Source organism: Paralichthys olivaceus, chromosome 23 (assembly GCF_024713975.1).
Source record: "Paralichthys olivaceus isolate ysfri-2021 chromosome 23, ASM2471397v2, whole genome shotgun sequence".
Taxonomy (NCBI): Eukaryota; Metazoa; Chordata; class Actinopteri; order Pleuronectiformes; family Paralichthyidae; genus Paralichthys; species Paralichthys olivaceus.
The window spans coordinates 8,037,233-8,053,266 of record NC_091115.1 but is presented as its reverse complement, the minus strand read 5'-3'; the positions used below and the strand labels follow the sequence as shown (position 1 = coordinate 8,053,266).

The 16,034-nt window shown below is 37.8% G+C and overlaps 1 protein-coding gene and 1 long non-coding RNA gene across 6 annotated transcripts in view; one reads left to right on the top strand and one right to left on the bottom strand.

Annotated features, from left to right (window-relative positions):
• The window catches only part of LOC109632843 (protein PHTF2), a 35,690-nt gene extending 23,708 nt beyond the window's left edge, over positions 1-11,982 (top strand). For 3 of the 5 annotated variants that reach the window (XM_020092331.2, XM_020092330.2, XM_069520298.1), the window contains 17 exons: positions 1,854-1,923; positions 2,461-2,619; positions 2,940-3,105; positions 4,688-4,852; positions 5,827-6,049; positions 6,147-6,293; positions 6,408-6,564; positions 6,677-6,744; positions 7,131-7,259; positions 7,906-7,991; positions 8,112-8,304; positions 8,398-8,529; positions 8,624-8,710; positions 9,069-9,224; positions 9,299-9,394; positions 9,492-9,617; positions 9,939-11,982. In XM_020092331.2, coding sequence (XP_019947890.1) covers positions 1,854-1,923; positions 2,461-2,619; positions 2,940-3,105; positions 4,688-4,852; positions 5,827-6,049; positions 6,147-6,293; positions 6,408-6,564; positions 6,677-6,744; positions 7,131-7,259; positions 7,906-7,991; positions 8,112-8,304; positions 8,398-8,529; positions 8,624-8,710; positions 9,069-9,224; positions 9,299-9,394; positions 9,492-9,617; positions 9,939-9,959 — 2,181 coding nt within the window. In that variant the 3' untranslated portion in view covers positions 9,960-11,982. The remainder of the gene's footprint in view (positions 1-1,853; positions 1,924-2,460; positions 2,620-2,939; positions 3,106-4,687; positions 4,853-5,826; positions 6,050-6,146; positions 6,294-6,407; positions 6,565-6,676; positions 6,745-7,130; positions 7,260-7,905; positions 7,992-8,111; positions 8,305-8,397; positions 8,530-8,623; positions 8,711-9,068; positions 9,225-9,298; positions 9,395-9,491; positions 9,618-9,938) is intronic. The other 2 variants (XM_069520299.1, XM_020092332.2) reach the window with 1 other exon arrangement.
• On the bottom strand, positions 6,446-8,226 carry LOC138406821 (uncharacterized). Its single transcript, XR_011240221.1, has 3 exons — positions 8,088-8,226; positions 7,317-7,416; positions 6,446-6,579 (listed from the first exon to the last, which is right to left on the bottom strand). It is a non-coding gene; the product is annotated as an uncharacterized lncRNA (long non-coding RNA).
• Positions 11,983-16,034: the final 4,052 nt, after the last annotated feature.

Sequence of the window (16,034 nt, the reverse complement as noted above, 5' to 3'; positions counted from 1 at the left end):
GTCTGGCTTTTTTTAAAATACTACAAATAACCCAAATTGACTAAATCGAGGTTTTTCTAGCCACGACTTCTTCTAGATGGAAGGAAAACGTGAGTTAATTTCTTTGAAAGTAAAACTTAGTGTGTTAATGTGAGTCTGTCTGTGAGTTTTTAGGTTTTAAACTAAATTAAAAACAATATATAAATCCACAGAGGAAAACCAGTCTCCACCTGCTGGTGCAAACAGAAAACTACAGCATATTTGTCCAGGTTTAAATAAAAGTGTTAAAATACATTTCAGGTGTGAAGCAAATAGACAAATATAAATGGAAATAATCCTGACAGCAGCCTCTAGTGAGGACATTATAGAGTAGGAAATAAACATGTATCTGGGCTGTCTGACTGTTGAGATGAATGAGTGGAATTCAAACCTGTTGGTAATGCAGCGTTTAACCTGGAGGAGAAACGAGTTTATACAGATAACATGATGGATAGAACCAAGATAAGAGGAGGGAGAGAGACCTGCGTGAAAGACTTTACTGCTGCTGTAAATCTACTGCCAGGAGGAAGCTAACAATCTTTATACACACACACACACACACACACACACACACACACACACACACACACACACACACACACACACACACACACAGTGTATTATCTCATTGGTCATGTAGTTCACAGATAAAAGCCTCAGATTGAGACCATTGAGTGATAAGAGAGAACCTGACTGGTCTGAATGTAAACATTAGCATGAGGGCGTCTCATTTAAGTGTGTTTCATCTGCACTTTACTCCAGATGACTCACACACAAAGCTTTAGAAGTTTTTATTAAGAGTTTCTCCTCTGATTCTGGCTTTGAAATGTTTGAAAAGTACTCAGGTAAATTACCTAAAGAAAATAAAGGTGGACTTGGAGAGAGTAGATATAAATGTAAAAGATAATCAAATATAATGCTTTTTTATAAATATGCAGAAACTTGCAAATGCTTAGTGTTTAATAGTTGATAGAAGAATATATATCAAAAGACCCAGGAACAGAACAGGACATCTTTTTTAAATGGGACCTTAAACGAACAGATATGTAAAGATTAGTTGAAATTATGTTTTAGAAACAAAAAAATATAAGTTCTTATTTCACTAAACCTCAGTGGGTCTTGTTCTTAGAGCACAAATGTAGATTCGATGGTAAACAGCGGTTGATTGAAGAGCTTTTGTATTCATCCCCTCGCAGGTACAGCTGCACGCACATCATTTATAGTCACTGGTAACGTTTCAGTTTGTCATCACAGCTGACTGAGCAGTTTCTCTCCCTCACACACACACTCAGACATATCGAATGCATCACAGGAGGAAGTGAGCAGCAGCCGCAGGAAGTCAGTGTGCCACAGGGGAGCTATAACCGTGACCCTCACTGGGATGAATGACTGTTACACACTGAAATTAGAAGTTTGAAATGGCACAGCTGCTTTCAAGGGGCTGAAGGTTTCATCTTTCATCATGTGAATTCATCCACACGTGTAAAGTAGCAGAAGAAGGTTTAGAATCAGTCGGTCACAGTGAAGAACTCAGATCTGTTAGATATGAGTAAATGTGCTGTTTAATACAGGAGAGCCAGTAGCTGTGTGAGTGCACGGTGTGTCTCCTCAAACACTTAATGTGTGTGTGTGTGTGTGTGTGTTCTTACAAAGTGCACAAGAAGCCTGCTGCAGTAGAATTACTGTAGACTTGTGTGGGCTTGTTTTATATCCCGGTGGAGAGTTGATGTTTAAGATCTGTGTGTGTGTGTGTGTGTGTGTGTAAGAGAGCGAGAAAGAGAATCATTTTTCCTCTGTTTGTTTGTCTGTCATTAACTCTCTGTCTCCCCTTGCAGGGCTTGAGGAACAAGCCCAAGAAGACGGGACATGTCAAACCAGATCTCATAGATGTGGACTTGGTCAGAGGTGAGAAGTGTTTGTGTGTGTGCGTCAGGATCATTACACACCTGCTAAAGCCAGAATCTTCACAACATCACATTAACGTAACACACAGGAACGTGAGATGCCGGTGTCGCCGTGCCAACGTCCTGTCACTGTGCATCTCGGCCTCCTCCGTCCTCATCCCTCTATCTCAGCTCTCATCTCTTCGTCTCTCGGTCTCACATTCATCACACGTTCAATTATTCATCGGATCAGTCAAATTCATCCTCATTGTTCTTTCATTGCACAGGAAGAGAGAGATAATCAACAAAGACACAAAGGAAGAGAGTAGAAGAGATGGATATGGATGATGGAGGAATGTGGAGAGAGATCCAGAGATTAAAAAAGAAAAAAAGGGTTAGAAAAGGAATCAGAGAAGGAGAAAGTAAAAGAAGAAAAGAAAACACAGGATCCGTTGTGACTCCAGGATGAATTACGTGATGAGTTTTCTTCTCACCACAGATTTGTTTGCCTTAATTACTTCTTCTGATTAAACTCTGTTTTTATTCTCTTCCTCCTCAGGGTCGGCGTTTGCCAAGGCCAAACCCGAGAGTCCGTGGACGTCGCTGACCAGGAAAGGCATCGTCAGGGTCGTCTTCTTCCCGTTCTTTTACCGCTGGTGGATCCAGGTCACGTCCAGAGCCATTTATCTTTTACTGTTGGCTCTTTATTTACTGCAACGTAAGTCCATTAAGAGATGATTACCACTGGTCTGCTTCTTATTTTCACTCAAAAAAGAAAGAAATATTGCAGTTGTCCCTATCTCACTAAGTTATAAGCGAGAATAAAAATTCTGCATCTGTTCCTTTTTCTGCATCCGTGTAAATGTAATGAGTTATTTCTTGGACCGAGTCCCATCCCATCCGAACATATTAAGTAGTTTTTCCATGATCATGCAGATTGTGGATACTTTGGGTACAAATCTGTACAGACACCAACATGGATGCTGTTGTTTATCTTCTATTTATAAAGTTGTAACAACTCGTGTCTCTGTCCGACAGTGGCAGCAGCTGTCCTGTATGTGTCCATCCCTCAGCCTCATGGGATACCGACCACCGAGGTGTTCGGAGCCATCTGGCTCATGCTGCTGCTCGGCACCGTCCACTGTCAGATCGTCTCCACCAGGACGCCGAAGCCCGCCTCCAGCAGCGGGGGGAAGAGACGCAGGTATGGACAGAGGCAAGGAAAGACGAATTATTGATGAGAAAGGGAAGGTAGAGGAGAGACAGAAATGATGCAGAGAAGGAGAGGTCAAGCAAATGAGGATTTATAGCATGGGGGAGAAAAGGTGGGAAGCTCCAGGTGAAGCAAAAAAGACGACAATATAGAGATGAGTCATGTAGGAGAGAGAGGACACTGCACCCAGAGAGAAGGGAGACACAGGAAGAGACAGAGCGAGAGAGCGGAGGAGGAAACTTGTGGAAACAGTATTTTGTTGTCTTTGTCGTTTGTTTTCTGCCGACTCCCCCGTCAGCTTCTCCCACTCAAAATCTAAATGAGTTTATCATGGAGAAGGTTTCAGTCAAATGAACGACTTCACAGTCCGTCATTTATAATCATCACAGTTTCCGTTCCACATTTGATCTTGTTCAAACCCAAATGGGACGAGACATTTACAGCTGTAAAATCACGAGGAAACTTCTCCCTGATAAAGAACAAAGTGATTCTCTGTGTGAAAGTAGAAAGTAGTTTGTTTTACTTTGTGTGTTTTTGTAGTGTTTAGATTTGCAGGTTGTGTTTTTGTTGGTTTGAAGCTTGTCAGTGTGCGGCTGCTTTTTCTGCCTCAGATGACGCGAAGACAATTTTCAGGGAAGAAAATTGGACGATGTCACAGTTTTGAGAGGTTTTAGTGTTTCTCCTTCAAATCAGGATAATTTGTTATGAGTTACCACATTTATTTCACACAAAGTTGACTCTGTTCCTCTGAATGTTTCCCTGTATCTGTCTCTTTTCCTCGTTCAGCTCTTTTAGACGTTTCATCTCATGGACAAATCGGTTTTTGGGCAGGAATCACATTTACAACCCCAAATTTCACACTTTACATTCTCCACTAGATCCTTTCCATTTCTTTTTTAAGGAAATAACTCGGCTCGCAATCTGTTTTATTTCTCAAATAAGCTTCTTTGATGTCATGAATCAAAACCAGTTATTGTATTTTTCTTTTACCAGTGATTGTTGAAAATCATTCCAGATTCACCGGTTTCATCCTGCCTTTAAATTTAAAAAACAACACACAAGTTCTCGCCCACATCTCCCCTCTGTCCTTTTCATTATGAGATGTGGCGAGAGATTCGGAGCAATTCTGCAAAATCTAACTTATGTCTCTGTTCTGCAAAAATAGACCTTCACCGTTTTAGAAATGTATCATTTAATAAATAAACATATCAAATGAAATATGATGAAAGGTAAGGCTCCCTAATTACTTCTTATAACCCCAAAATGTTCTTTAGTCCCATGTTTACCAAATAATGTTTGGAAAATATAAAATAATAAAAACTATTATATTTGATTTTTTCTGAAAATGTCTACCTTTGCAGAATAAAAACCTAAAGGCAGATTTTAGAGGAATTAGCCTTTAACAGTTTCAGCCACCGTGTCCAGCGGGTCCCAGGATTGTTTTGTCAAAGTTAAAATCAAACTATCGTTACTGGGACGAGCTCCTGGTTCCCTGTGGACACGGTGCTGTAGCTCCTCAGTGTCCAATTCCGCTCTAAGTCTCTCTCCACCCTCTACTCTTTCCACACTGAAGGAAGTTGAGGAAGGCATCTCAGATGGAGGTGCATAGGGAAGGCGACGGGTCTAGCACTACCGATAACACACAGGAGGGGGCGCCACATTCCCACTCAGCCAGCAGCCCCACATACAGCCTGGGCACTCTCTTCCAAGATTTCTGGCATGATATCTGTAAAGCTGGGTGTGTATTTTTCGTTTCCCGTCTTCCTACACGATTATAAACATAGGCGGGGTCGGGCTTCAGGTTCAGAATCATTGAGAGGAATATTAGCTTTGAATCCTAAATGACTGATTCAATAAACGTACAAGGAAATAATGTAAAATCATCCCAATATCTAAAACTCAAAAAATTCTATTTTGTGTTTTCAAAATAAAAGCCTGAATCCCTGCCCTGACTCAGATCTAACCGGAGCTTCCTTAGCTGCAACGTCACCTCCTCTCCTGACGCAGTTTGAGCCTCCTGGAGATGAATTCGATGATTGACAATTGAACTGCTTTTGATTATATTCGCACCAAAACAGTAATGAAAGCAACATCTCCATCTCAAGTGGGAACAAGGAGACTTTGCAGCATATTTGAATGTCAATGCTGAACAAGCTACATTTGAAAGAAGCATGGGGTCATTACTCTTAAATTGAAAATTGACACCAATAATTCAATCGTTAGTTTCAGAGTTTAGTCGTCTAATAGAACGACTGACGTGAACGTGACCATTTGCAGCTTCCCCCTGTGCTTCTGCTCTGATCAGCTTCCAGCAACAGTGTGGAACATTTTAAGCCTCTAAACAAACTCCTCATTCAGTCTCTTTCATTTATTAATCGTCTGTCATCAGTTCATTTTCTTCTGTCGTCCATTTATCAAACCACTGATTCACTCACTCTCTTACTTTTATTTCAAATTTCTATTAATGATAAAATGTCAGACTCCAACTGAATTACCAGTTCAATCAGGTTTTGCATGTTTACAATACTTTGCTAATTCTTTAATTTATTCAGTGTCTTGTTCATTTTGTATGAATGCTCCATCGTGTTGAATGCATCCTGTTCCACTGCATGTTTGCTTCTAAGACTCAGCTTCTATGACTCTGCAATCCCTTCAATCTGAACGTGTTTCTTCATCTACGTTCCTACTCGTCTTTTTTTTCTCCTCCTCAAGATCTAAGAAGTCCAAGCTTTCCATCGACAAATCTACCGAGACCGATAACGGCTACGTGTCGCTGGACGGCCGGGTGACCAATCGCAGCAGCGAGGAGGGACTTCAGCTCCACGAGCAGCGATGTGATTTGTTGAACAGAGCGGACGAGCCGTGCTGGAACTCTCACGTCCAGCCCCCTCACACAGCTCGCAGCACGGGGCTGATGCTGCCCGGTGTCAACAAGGTGATTCATCAACCCACCATTGAATTTACTGTTGAATAGTTTTAGATCCAGACGACCAGGCCCCTCCAGTATTTGACTTATGTGTTGTGTGTTACAGGAGCCAGCATCAGATGAGGCGTCCAGTGAGGAGGACCCTGAAGCCTCCTACAGCGCCCTCCGCAGGGGGGTTGAAAGAATGAACAGTGACTGTACGCTCAGAAACCGCAAGAACACTCACCATTACAAGAAACACTACGCTGTGGAGGTAAACACACACACCCACACACACACACAGGGAGGACAGCATGTAAACTTTCCAAATTGGTTTATTTCGTATTTGTCAAAGACGTTAAGGCAACAATCTGTCTCATCTTGTCAGGACGTCCCCAAGTCCGGCACCAGCTGCAGCTCCAGATGTTCCAGTCTGAGGACTCAGGACTCAGAGAGCACGAGACACGAGTCTGAGACGGAGGACCTGATGTGGGAAGACTTCCTGCACTGTGCCGAGTGCAGATCCTCATGTACATCAGAAACAGGTCAGAGGAAAACCTCTGCAGAGAACAAAAACAAATATGTTGGTCATTTAATGAGCTCATACATACGTGTCATGGGTCTGAAAGTAACACGCTGTGACCCGTGTTTTTACAGAGGGAGAAGGAGGAACACCCGTGTGCCCTCCTGCTAAGAAGGAATACAGAGACGACCCTTTCCATCAGGTCTGTAAACTTCACAATGTGTTTTAAATATTTACAGAAAGCTTAAAAAAAACTCAGTTAATGTGATTTTAATATGTATCTTCTAGATAACTGATTTACCATTAGTTCAAAATTGAGTTTAAATGCAGTATAAATACTAAGTTACATCGCCATCTATAAACACTTCTTAGCTAAGTTTACTGACTTGTTTGTTTACTTAATATTTAAGTAGTATTGTTAGATAATATTTAAATAGTACTGTTGGAGTATTAAGTGTTCAAGGCTAAAACAGTGACGTCTGTATTAATGTGACTGAACTGAAGGTGTGTGTGTGTGTGTGTGTGTGTGTGTGTGTGTGTGTGTGTGTGTGTGTGTGTGTGTGTGTGTGTGTGTGTGTTTCTCTGCAGGGTCACGTTCCATGGCTGCACAGCTCCAACCCCGGCCTGGAGAGAGTGAGTGCTATAGTCTGGGAGGGAAACGAGTGTAAGAAGGCCGACATGTCCGTCCTGGAGATCAGCGGCATGATCATGAACAAAGTGAGTGACTCTGTGGTGGTGACGGTGTTCAGTATGTGACGTAGCCCCGGAGCTCACCTGGTAGAACAGACCTACAGCGACTGGAGGTCTCATGCAGTGGCTGCAGGTTCAGTTCCAACCTGAATCTTTGCTGCTCACTTGCTATGAAGGTTTTTATCTGTGGAAAACAACTGAGCATCACTTGTCAGTAAATTTGAAATCAAAGAAAAATGCTTTGGAAATTGCAAAAAATGTAGATTTGTTAGATTAGTTAAAACCGTTTATATGAATCACAAATGAAGAATCTTTTGCTCTCACATTTTTTTGCTACAGTTGCTGATGTGAATATGTTGCATGTGAAGTTGTGCACATCCACGAATCAGTCTCACATTATGAACCAATATTTTGATTTGTGCACATTTTGTCCATGACCTCACTTTGAATTTAATGAGGTGTTGTATTTGCTTGTGGAAGACGAACACAAATGCAAAAGTTTGCAAATTCTTTAAGCATAGTTCTCTAATTTTAATTTTCTACAAGTACAAATTCTACTATGACAGATGCTCAGTTGTTTTGCACAAATCAAACCTTCATATCTGAGAACTGAGGAAGAGAAGGATTAAAAAACAATGACTCTGATCATATTGTTTCTGATTCTTCTCCACAGGTGAATCTCTACACGCCTGGTATTGGTTACCAGGTGTTTGGGAACCTGGTTTCAGTGACACTTGGACTCACACCTTTTGTGTACAGGTAAATACAACAAAACAACTCTACTAGAAACTACAGATGACACATTTTCATTATTACAACAATATTCACTAACAGTCATAAAGGTAAAAAACTCACGTCAGTGTTTGTCCTCTCCTGCAGACTGGCTCAGTACCGAGACTTGGATCAGCTGACCACGCTCTCAGCCACTGAGCTTCTGTCTGTGGCACTGGGGGGTGGGTCCGGATCAGACGCCATGGTCATCACCATGGTAACGCTGAGCTTCCTGGTGCGTGTTTGCCTCACATGGCTCTTCTTCTTCCTGCTCAGCGTAGCAGAGAGGACATACAAACAGGTGAGATCATCAAATTCACGTTTTGATGGTGTAGCTAAACCATAAAGCTGAGTAAGATTGTTAACAGTCTGAACCATCGACTTGTTGTTTCAGAGGCTACTGTTCGCTAAGCTGTTTGGTCACCTGACATCGGCCCGCAGAGCCAGGAAGTCTGAAGTTCCTCATTTCAGACTGAAGAAAGTTCAGAACATCAAGATGTGGCTGTCGCTACGCTCATACCTCAAGGTACCACACACCTTTTCCAACACAAATGCTCAGTGGCTGAACTTGTTAAGTGATTTTAGTTCAGTATTCACAAACTGAGTGACTGTCTGTGCAGAGACGGGGTCCTCAGCGCTCCGTGGACGTGATCGTGTCGTCAGCCTTCCTGCTCACTTTGTCTGTGGTCTTCATCTGCTGTGCTCAGGTATTTAATGAGTCTAACCACTCACATACTACATCTGATTACATCAACATTTTAATATTTACGAGCCATGAGCTCATCACATTATGACAAACAGCTAAATGTAACAATATTTAAGTTCTTCCTGACCATCAGAGGCAGTATCTGCATTTCACTGCACAACCAAGTCAAACAAGTTCAGCTTCAGTGTTGATGTGGAGCAGAAGTTACATTTCATTCTTATTTCTGTAGCGACTGGACTTTTTATTAAGAGCATCTGTGTTGTTTATAATAGCCTTAGTTTCTTTTTAAACTTTAGTGGCTGTAAGTTTGTCACAAAGTCTCTATAAACTGAATAATGTACTTATCTCTCTCCGTTCAGTTGCTCCACGTCCACGAGACGTTCCTGGAGTGTCACTATAACTGGGAGCTGGTGATCTGGTGCTCCAGTCTGTCTCTGTTCCTGCTCCGGTTCGTCACTCTGGGCTCCGAGACCAGCAAGAAATACAGCAACACCTCCATACTCCTCACTGAACAGGTACCAACACACAGAAAAGACACACACACGTGAACACACAGCAGACACGTCCCTAAACATTGTTCCTTTGACAGATCAACCTGTATCTGAAGATGGAGAAGAAGCCAAACAAGAAAGAGGAGCTGACTCTAGTCAACAATGTTTTAAAACTGGCTACTAAACTACTCAAGGTAAAGACACTGACTCATAACTCTTTCGGTCTGATAAAACTAAATATCCAGCACATATTTATGTTTCATAATCTAACTTGTGTGTGTCTCTGTGCAGGAGCTGGATACTCCATTCAGGCTGTACGGTTTGACCATGAACCCTCTGCTCTACAACATCACACAGGTGGTCATCCTGTCGGCCGTGTCAGGAGTCATCTCTGACCTGTTAGGATTTAACCTGAAGGTCAGTGTGTGTTCACCTCACTGTTCTCCCTCATTAGTTCAACCTATGAAGACACATGACCAGTGAATTTCAGTGATTCACAAATCAAACAAATTTGACACGATACACAATTCTTTCAAATGTGTGTCATTAAAGAATGTTCCAGCTTCACAGACACAACTTTATTCATTACTTTGCCGTCTGTGGCGTAAAACACAAAACGCTTCTTAATTGATCTGGTGTCGGCTTTGCTCCAGAGCTTCCTCCCTTTTGGTATCAAAACATTGCATCATGTTTGTCGTTTGAAATCTAACAGTATCTTGTTTTCTTTTGTGTTGACAGCTGTGGAAGATCAAATCGTGACAGTGAAAAGAGGAAGCGTGTCTACGTCACTGACTGAAAGACTGAACGTCAGTCTCAACATATCGGAGCTCTGACTTTCAACGTTCTCACTTTGTGCAATTCACAAACTATTTATTTACCCACTCAGTGTTTTTACTTAGGGTTTCTTTGAATTCTAGTTTGTTTCTATTTTGTGTTTTATTGCACAAAACAATGCTATATTATTTTACCTGTCAACACAAAGTATTATAAGCATAAATTATTATTGTTATTGTGATAGTTTAGGTTCTCCGCTGCAGTTTTCATTTCAGCTTATTGGCAAATTTGAAAGTTTTGAACTGGCAGAAATCTTTGTATTGTCATATCTGTGTTTTATTTGCTGAAAGTTGAAACTGAAAATTATTTATGTTCAGTGAGTTTCAAAACGGAACTTTGTTATTACCTTAAAATCAGTTTTTAAAAATACTTAAGTTAGTCCAGTGGTTTTCTTCTCAAATGACTTTCTAAAGTTTAAATACATTTAAAATCTCTTAGACCATCGATGTAGTACATAAAACCTCAGCGTATATCAAGATCAAACTACAATTGTAGGGACTCTTAATTATCCTAAACTTAAAATAACAAAAATCCTGGTATTTTGACAAAAGAATGTAAAAATTGTTTTCAAATTCCTCTGTATCTGAAAATTAATTACTACTCTGTTCAAACCAGCGCTCTGATTTTAAAGCATAAAACAGTATTGGATGTTAACAGAACAGTTTGGTAGGTGACGTTTTTTTGCCGACTTACCTGAGAAAATTGTTCCTGGTTTTGTTCGTACATTGAAATACCAGCCGATGTCAGCACTGCAAAGAAACAATCATCCAGTTAATGGAAACAACATGTGGGATAGGTGACATTAACTCTGGAGTTAGAGTTAAACATGTATTAACACAGTCAAGGGTTTGCTGAAGGTCACTTCACTGCAGCAAGTTAAATCAAATCAAATACCCTTTTGTATTTGTTTACTTTTTTTCCTGAACAGTATTTCTAGCAACATATGAAGGTAAAAACTGATCTGATGTAGTTCACGTTATTTTCATACTCAGTTTGGTACAATATGCAGGTAATGAATGAGCTTCCAAACAGCTTCTTAAGTGGAGCTTGATGGTTGTTTACCTCAAGCTTTTTTAAACGTTCTGCTCAGATTGATCCTATAGGTGAATCGCTGCGTATTAACTTCCCTACTTTTTATGTTATATAGACAAATATCAGCGGCTTGTTTGTAATCAGTCAGAATTAGATTATTTAGGAAATTAAAATGTCAAATTCATATTTGATATCAGACTCCCAGAGTTACTTAAGACGGTAGATTAATGTGTATGGCACGAGACAGTTCGTCCTCTGCCCGTCATAGGCTTCTTCCCCTGCAGTTACAACTTGAGCGTGATTGAAGATATGCACTTTAGAAAAAAACAGATTTTAAATGGAAGAAAAAGAAGTTTCATCTCGTCTCAATGTGATCTTAATATTCACATCGTTCATTCTAAATGGTACGTGAAGTTATCATGCTCGCAGAAAATATCACGTGACGTAAATTGTTGCCTCAGTTATGGTTTAGCACGTTGCTGACTGAAACTAACGTCACTCATTAAAATGTTAGCATAATTATCTTCAGTGTGTTTGATGACGAAGACCAAAGTGCTTATTGTTTGTTTTTCTTGTTCTCTGCTGAAAAAAAGAATGTAATTGCAGCGTTATGCTTTAAAATCTGTTTCCCTTTGGAAATTCTTCAAGTTGTATTTTTTTCTTTTTGACCTTTCGCTTTTTGTCTCACTTTCTCTTTTGTTAAGATTGTTTGTCCCTCAACCTTGTTGAACACATGTTTTGCCATGTTTTTAAGGAACAAAGACGTTTGACTTGTATGTATGAAAGGAGTCTAGGTAAAAAAAACAATGTTGTGATTCTGTTTTCCAGAACAGAAGATTTTTTTTGGTGAACCGGTCTGTCCACACGGTCTACATTTTTATAAGAAAAATAAAAGAAATGGTTGTTGACTTGCTAATGATTTGTTGTCTTTCAGAGAAAAAGAAACTGCATACGGTAGTTTAGTATGCCGTCCAAGGCCTCGAAAAAATGACAGTTTAGTATGCCGTCCTAATACTCGAAAAAGCAACGTAGTAAAGTACGGCTTTACAAATTTCAAAAAACGAAATGACTTTCTAAATCTCGAAAAAACGACAGTATAGTATGGCTTCCAAAAACCCCAAAAAATTACATAGTATAGAATGGCTTCCAAAATCTCGAAAAAACGACATGGTATATAGTATGGCTTTCTAAATCTCCAAAAAATGACATAGTATAGTATGGCTTTCTAGATCTCGAAAAAACGATATAGTATGACTTTCTAAATCTCGAAAAAGCGACATAGTATAGTACGACTTTCTAAATCTTGAAAAAACGACATAGTATAGTATGACTTTCTAAAATCTCGAAAAAACGACATAGTAAAGTATGACTTTCTAAATCTCAAAAAAACGACATAGTATAGTATGACTTCCAAAATCTCGAAAAAACGACATAGTATAGTATGACTTCCTAAATCTCCAAAAAACGACATAGTATAGTATGACTTTCTAAATCTTGAAAAAACGACATAGTATAGAATGACTTCCAAAATCTCCAAAAAACGACATAGTATAGTATAGAGTCCAAAATCTCCAAAAAACGACATAGTAAAGTATGACTTTCTAAAATCTCAAAAAAACGACACAGTATAGTATGACTTTCTAAATCTCAAAAATCGACATAGTATAGTATGACTTTCTAATTCTCCAAAAAACGACATAGTATAGTATGACTTTCTAAAATCTCGAAAAAAACGACATAGTATAGTATGACTTCCAAAATCTCGAAAAAACGACATAGTAAAGTATGACTTTCTAAATCTCAAAAAAACGACATAGTATAGTATGACTTCCAAAATCTTGAAAAAACGACATAGTATAGTATGACTTTCTAAATCTTGAAAAAACGACATAGTATAGTATGACTTCCAAAATCTCGAAAAAACGACAGTATATAGTATGACTTCCAAAATCTCCAAAAAACGACATAGTATAGTATGGCTTCCAAAAACCTCAAAAAATTACATAGTATATTATGGCTTCCAAAATCTCGAAAAAACGACATAGTATAGTATGACTTTCTAAATCTCCAAAAAACGACATAGTATAGTATAGAGTCCAAAATCTCCAAAAAACGACATAGTATAGTATGGCTTCCAAAATCTCAAAAAAACGACATAGTATAGTATGGCTTCGAAAATCTCCAAAAAACGACATAGTATAGTACGACTTTCTAAATCTCGAAAAAACGACATAGTATAGTATAGAGTCCAAAATCTCCAAAAAACGACATAGTAAAGTATGACTTTCTAAAATCTTGAAAAAACGACATAGTAAAGTATGACTTTCTAAATCTCCAAAAAACGACATAGTATAGTATGGCTTCCAAAATCTCGAAAAAACGACATAGTATAGTATGGCTTTCTAGATCTCGAAAAAACGATATAGTATGACTTTCTAAATCTCGAAAAAGCGACATAGTATAGTATGACTTTCTAAATCTTGAAAAAACGACATAGTATACTATGACTTTCTAATTCTCCAAAAAACGACATAGTAGAGTATAGAGTCCAAAATCTCGAAAAAACGACATAGTATAATATGACTTTCTAAATCTCGAAAAAACGACATAGTAAAGTATTACTTTCTAATTCTCCAAAAAACGACATAGTAGAGTATGACTTTCTAAATCTCCAAAAAACGACATAGTATAATATGACTTTCTAAATCTCCAAAAAACGACATAGTATAGTATTACTTTCTAATTCTCCAAAAAACGACATTGTAGAGTATGACTTTCTAAATCTCGAAAAAATGACATAGTATAGTATGACTTTCTAAAATCTAAAAAAAAATGACATAGTAAAGTATGACTTTCTAAAATCTCGAAAAAACGACATAGTAAAGTATGACTTTCTAAATCTCAAAAAAACGACATAGTATAGTATGACTTCCAAAATCTCGAAAAAACGACATAGTATAATATGACTTCCTAAATCTCCAAAAAACGACATAGTATAGTATGACTTTCTAAATCTTGAAAAAACGACATAGTATAGTATGGCTTCCAAAATCTCGAAAAAAACGACATAGTATAGTATGACTTCCAAAATCTCAAAAAAACGACATAGTATAGTATGACTTCCTAAATCTCCAAAAAACGACATAGTATAGTATGACTTTCTAAATCTTGAAAAAACGACATAGTATAGTATGACTTTCTAAAATCTCGAAAAAAATGACATAGTAAAGTATGACTTTCTAAATCTCAAAAATCAACATAGTATAGTATGACTTCCTAAATCTCCAAAAAACGACATAGTATAGTATGACTTTCTAAAATCTCGAAAAAACGACATAGTAAAGTATGACTTTCTAAATCTCAAAAAAACGACATAGTATAGTATGACTTCCTAAATCTCCAAAAAACGACATAGTATAGTATGACTTTCTAAATCTTGAAAAAACGACATAGTATAGAATGACTTCCAAAATCTCCAAAAAACGACATAGTATAGTATAGAGTCCAAAATCTCCAAAAAACGACATAGTAAAGTATGACTTTCTAAAATCTTGAAAAAACGACGTAGTAAAGTATGACTTTCTAAAATCTCAAAAAAACGACACAGTATAGTATGACTTTCTAAATCTCAAAAATCGACATAGTATAGTATGACTTTCTAATTCTCCAAAAAACGACATAGTATAGTATGACTTTCTAAAATCTCGAAAAAAACGACATAGTATAGTATGACTTCCAAAATCTCGAAAAAACGACATAGTAAAGTATGACTTTCTAAATCTCCAAAAAACGACATAGTATAGTATGACTTCCAAAATCTTGAAAAAACGACATAGTATAGTATGACTTCCTAAATCTCCAAAAAACGACATAGTATAGTATGACTTTCTAAATCTTGAAAAAACGACATAGTATAGTATGGCTTCCAAAATCTAGAAAAAATGACATAGTATAGTATGACTTTCTAAATCTCCAAAAAACGACATAGTATAGTATGACTTTCTAATTCTCCAAAAAACGACATAGTATAGTATGACTTTCTAAATCTTGAAAAAACGACCTAGTATGGTATGACTTTCTAAAATCTCGAAAAAACGACATAGTATAGTATGACTTCCAAAATCTTTAAAAAACGACATAGTATAGTATGACTTCCTAAATCTCCAAAAAACGACATAGTATAGTATGGCTTCCAAAATCTCCAAAAATCGACATAGTATAGAATGACTTCCAAAATCTCCAAAAAACGACATAGTATAGTATGACTTTCTAAATCTCGAAAAAAAACGACATAGTATAGAATGACTTCCAAAATCTCCAAAAAACGACATAGTATAGTATGGCTTCCAAAATCTCGAAAAAACGACATAGTATAGTATGACTTCCAAAATCTCGAAAAAACGACAGTATATAGTATGACTTCCAAAATCTCCAAAAAACGACATAGTATAGTATGGCTTCCAAAAACCTCAAAAAATTACATAGTATATTATGGCTTCCAAAATCTCGAAAAAACGACATAGTATAGTATGACTTTCTAAATCTCCAAAAAACGACATAGTATAGTATAGAGTCCAAAATCTCCAAAAAACGACATAGTATAGTATGGCTTCCAAAATCTCAAAAAAACGACATAGTATAGTATGGCTTCCAAAATCTCCAAAAAACGACATAGTATAGTATGGCTTCCAAAATCTCCAAAAAACGACATAGTATAGTACGACTTTCTAAATCTCGAAAAAACGACATAGTATAGTATAGAGTCCAAAATCTCCAAAAAACGACATAGTAAAGTATGACTTTCTAAAATCTTGAAAAAACGACATAGTAAAGTATGACTTTCTAAATCTCCAAAAAACGACATAGTATAGTATGGCTTCCAAAATCTCGAAAAAACGACATAGTATAGTATGGCTTTCTAGATCTCGAAAAAACGATATAGTATGACTTTCTAAATCTCGAAAAAGC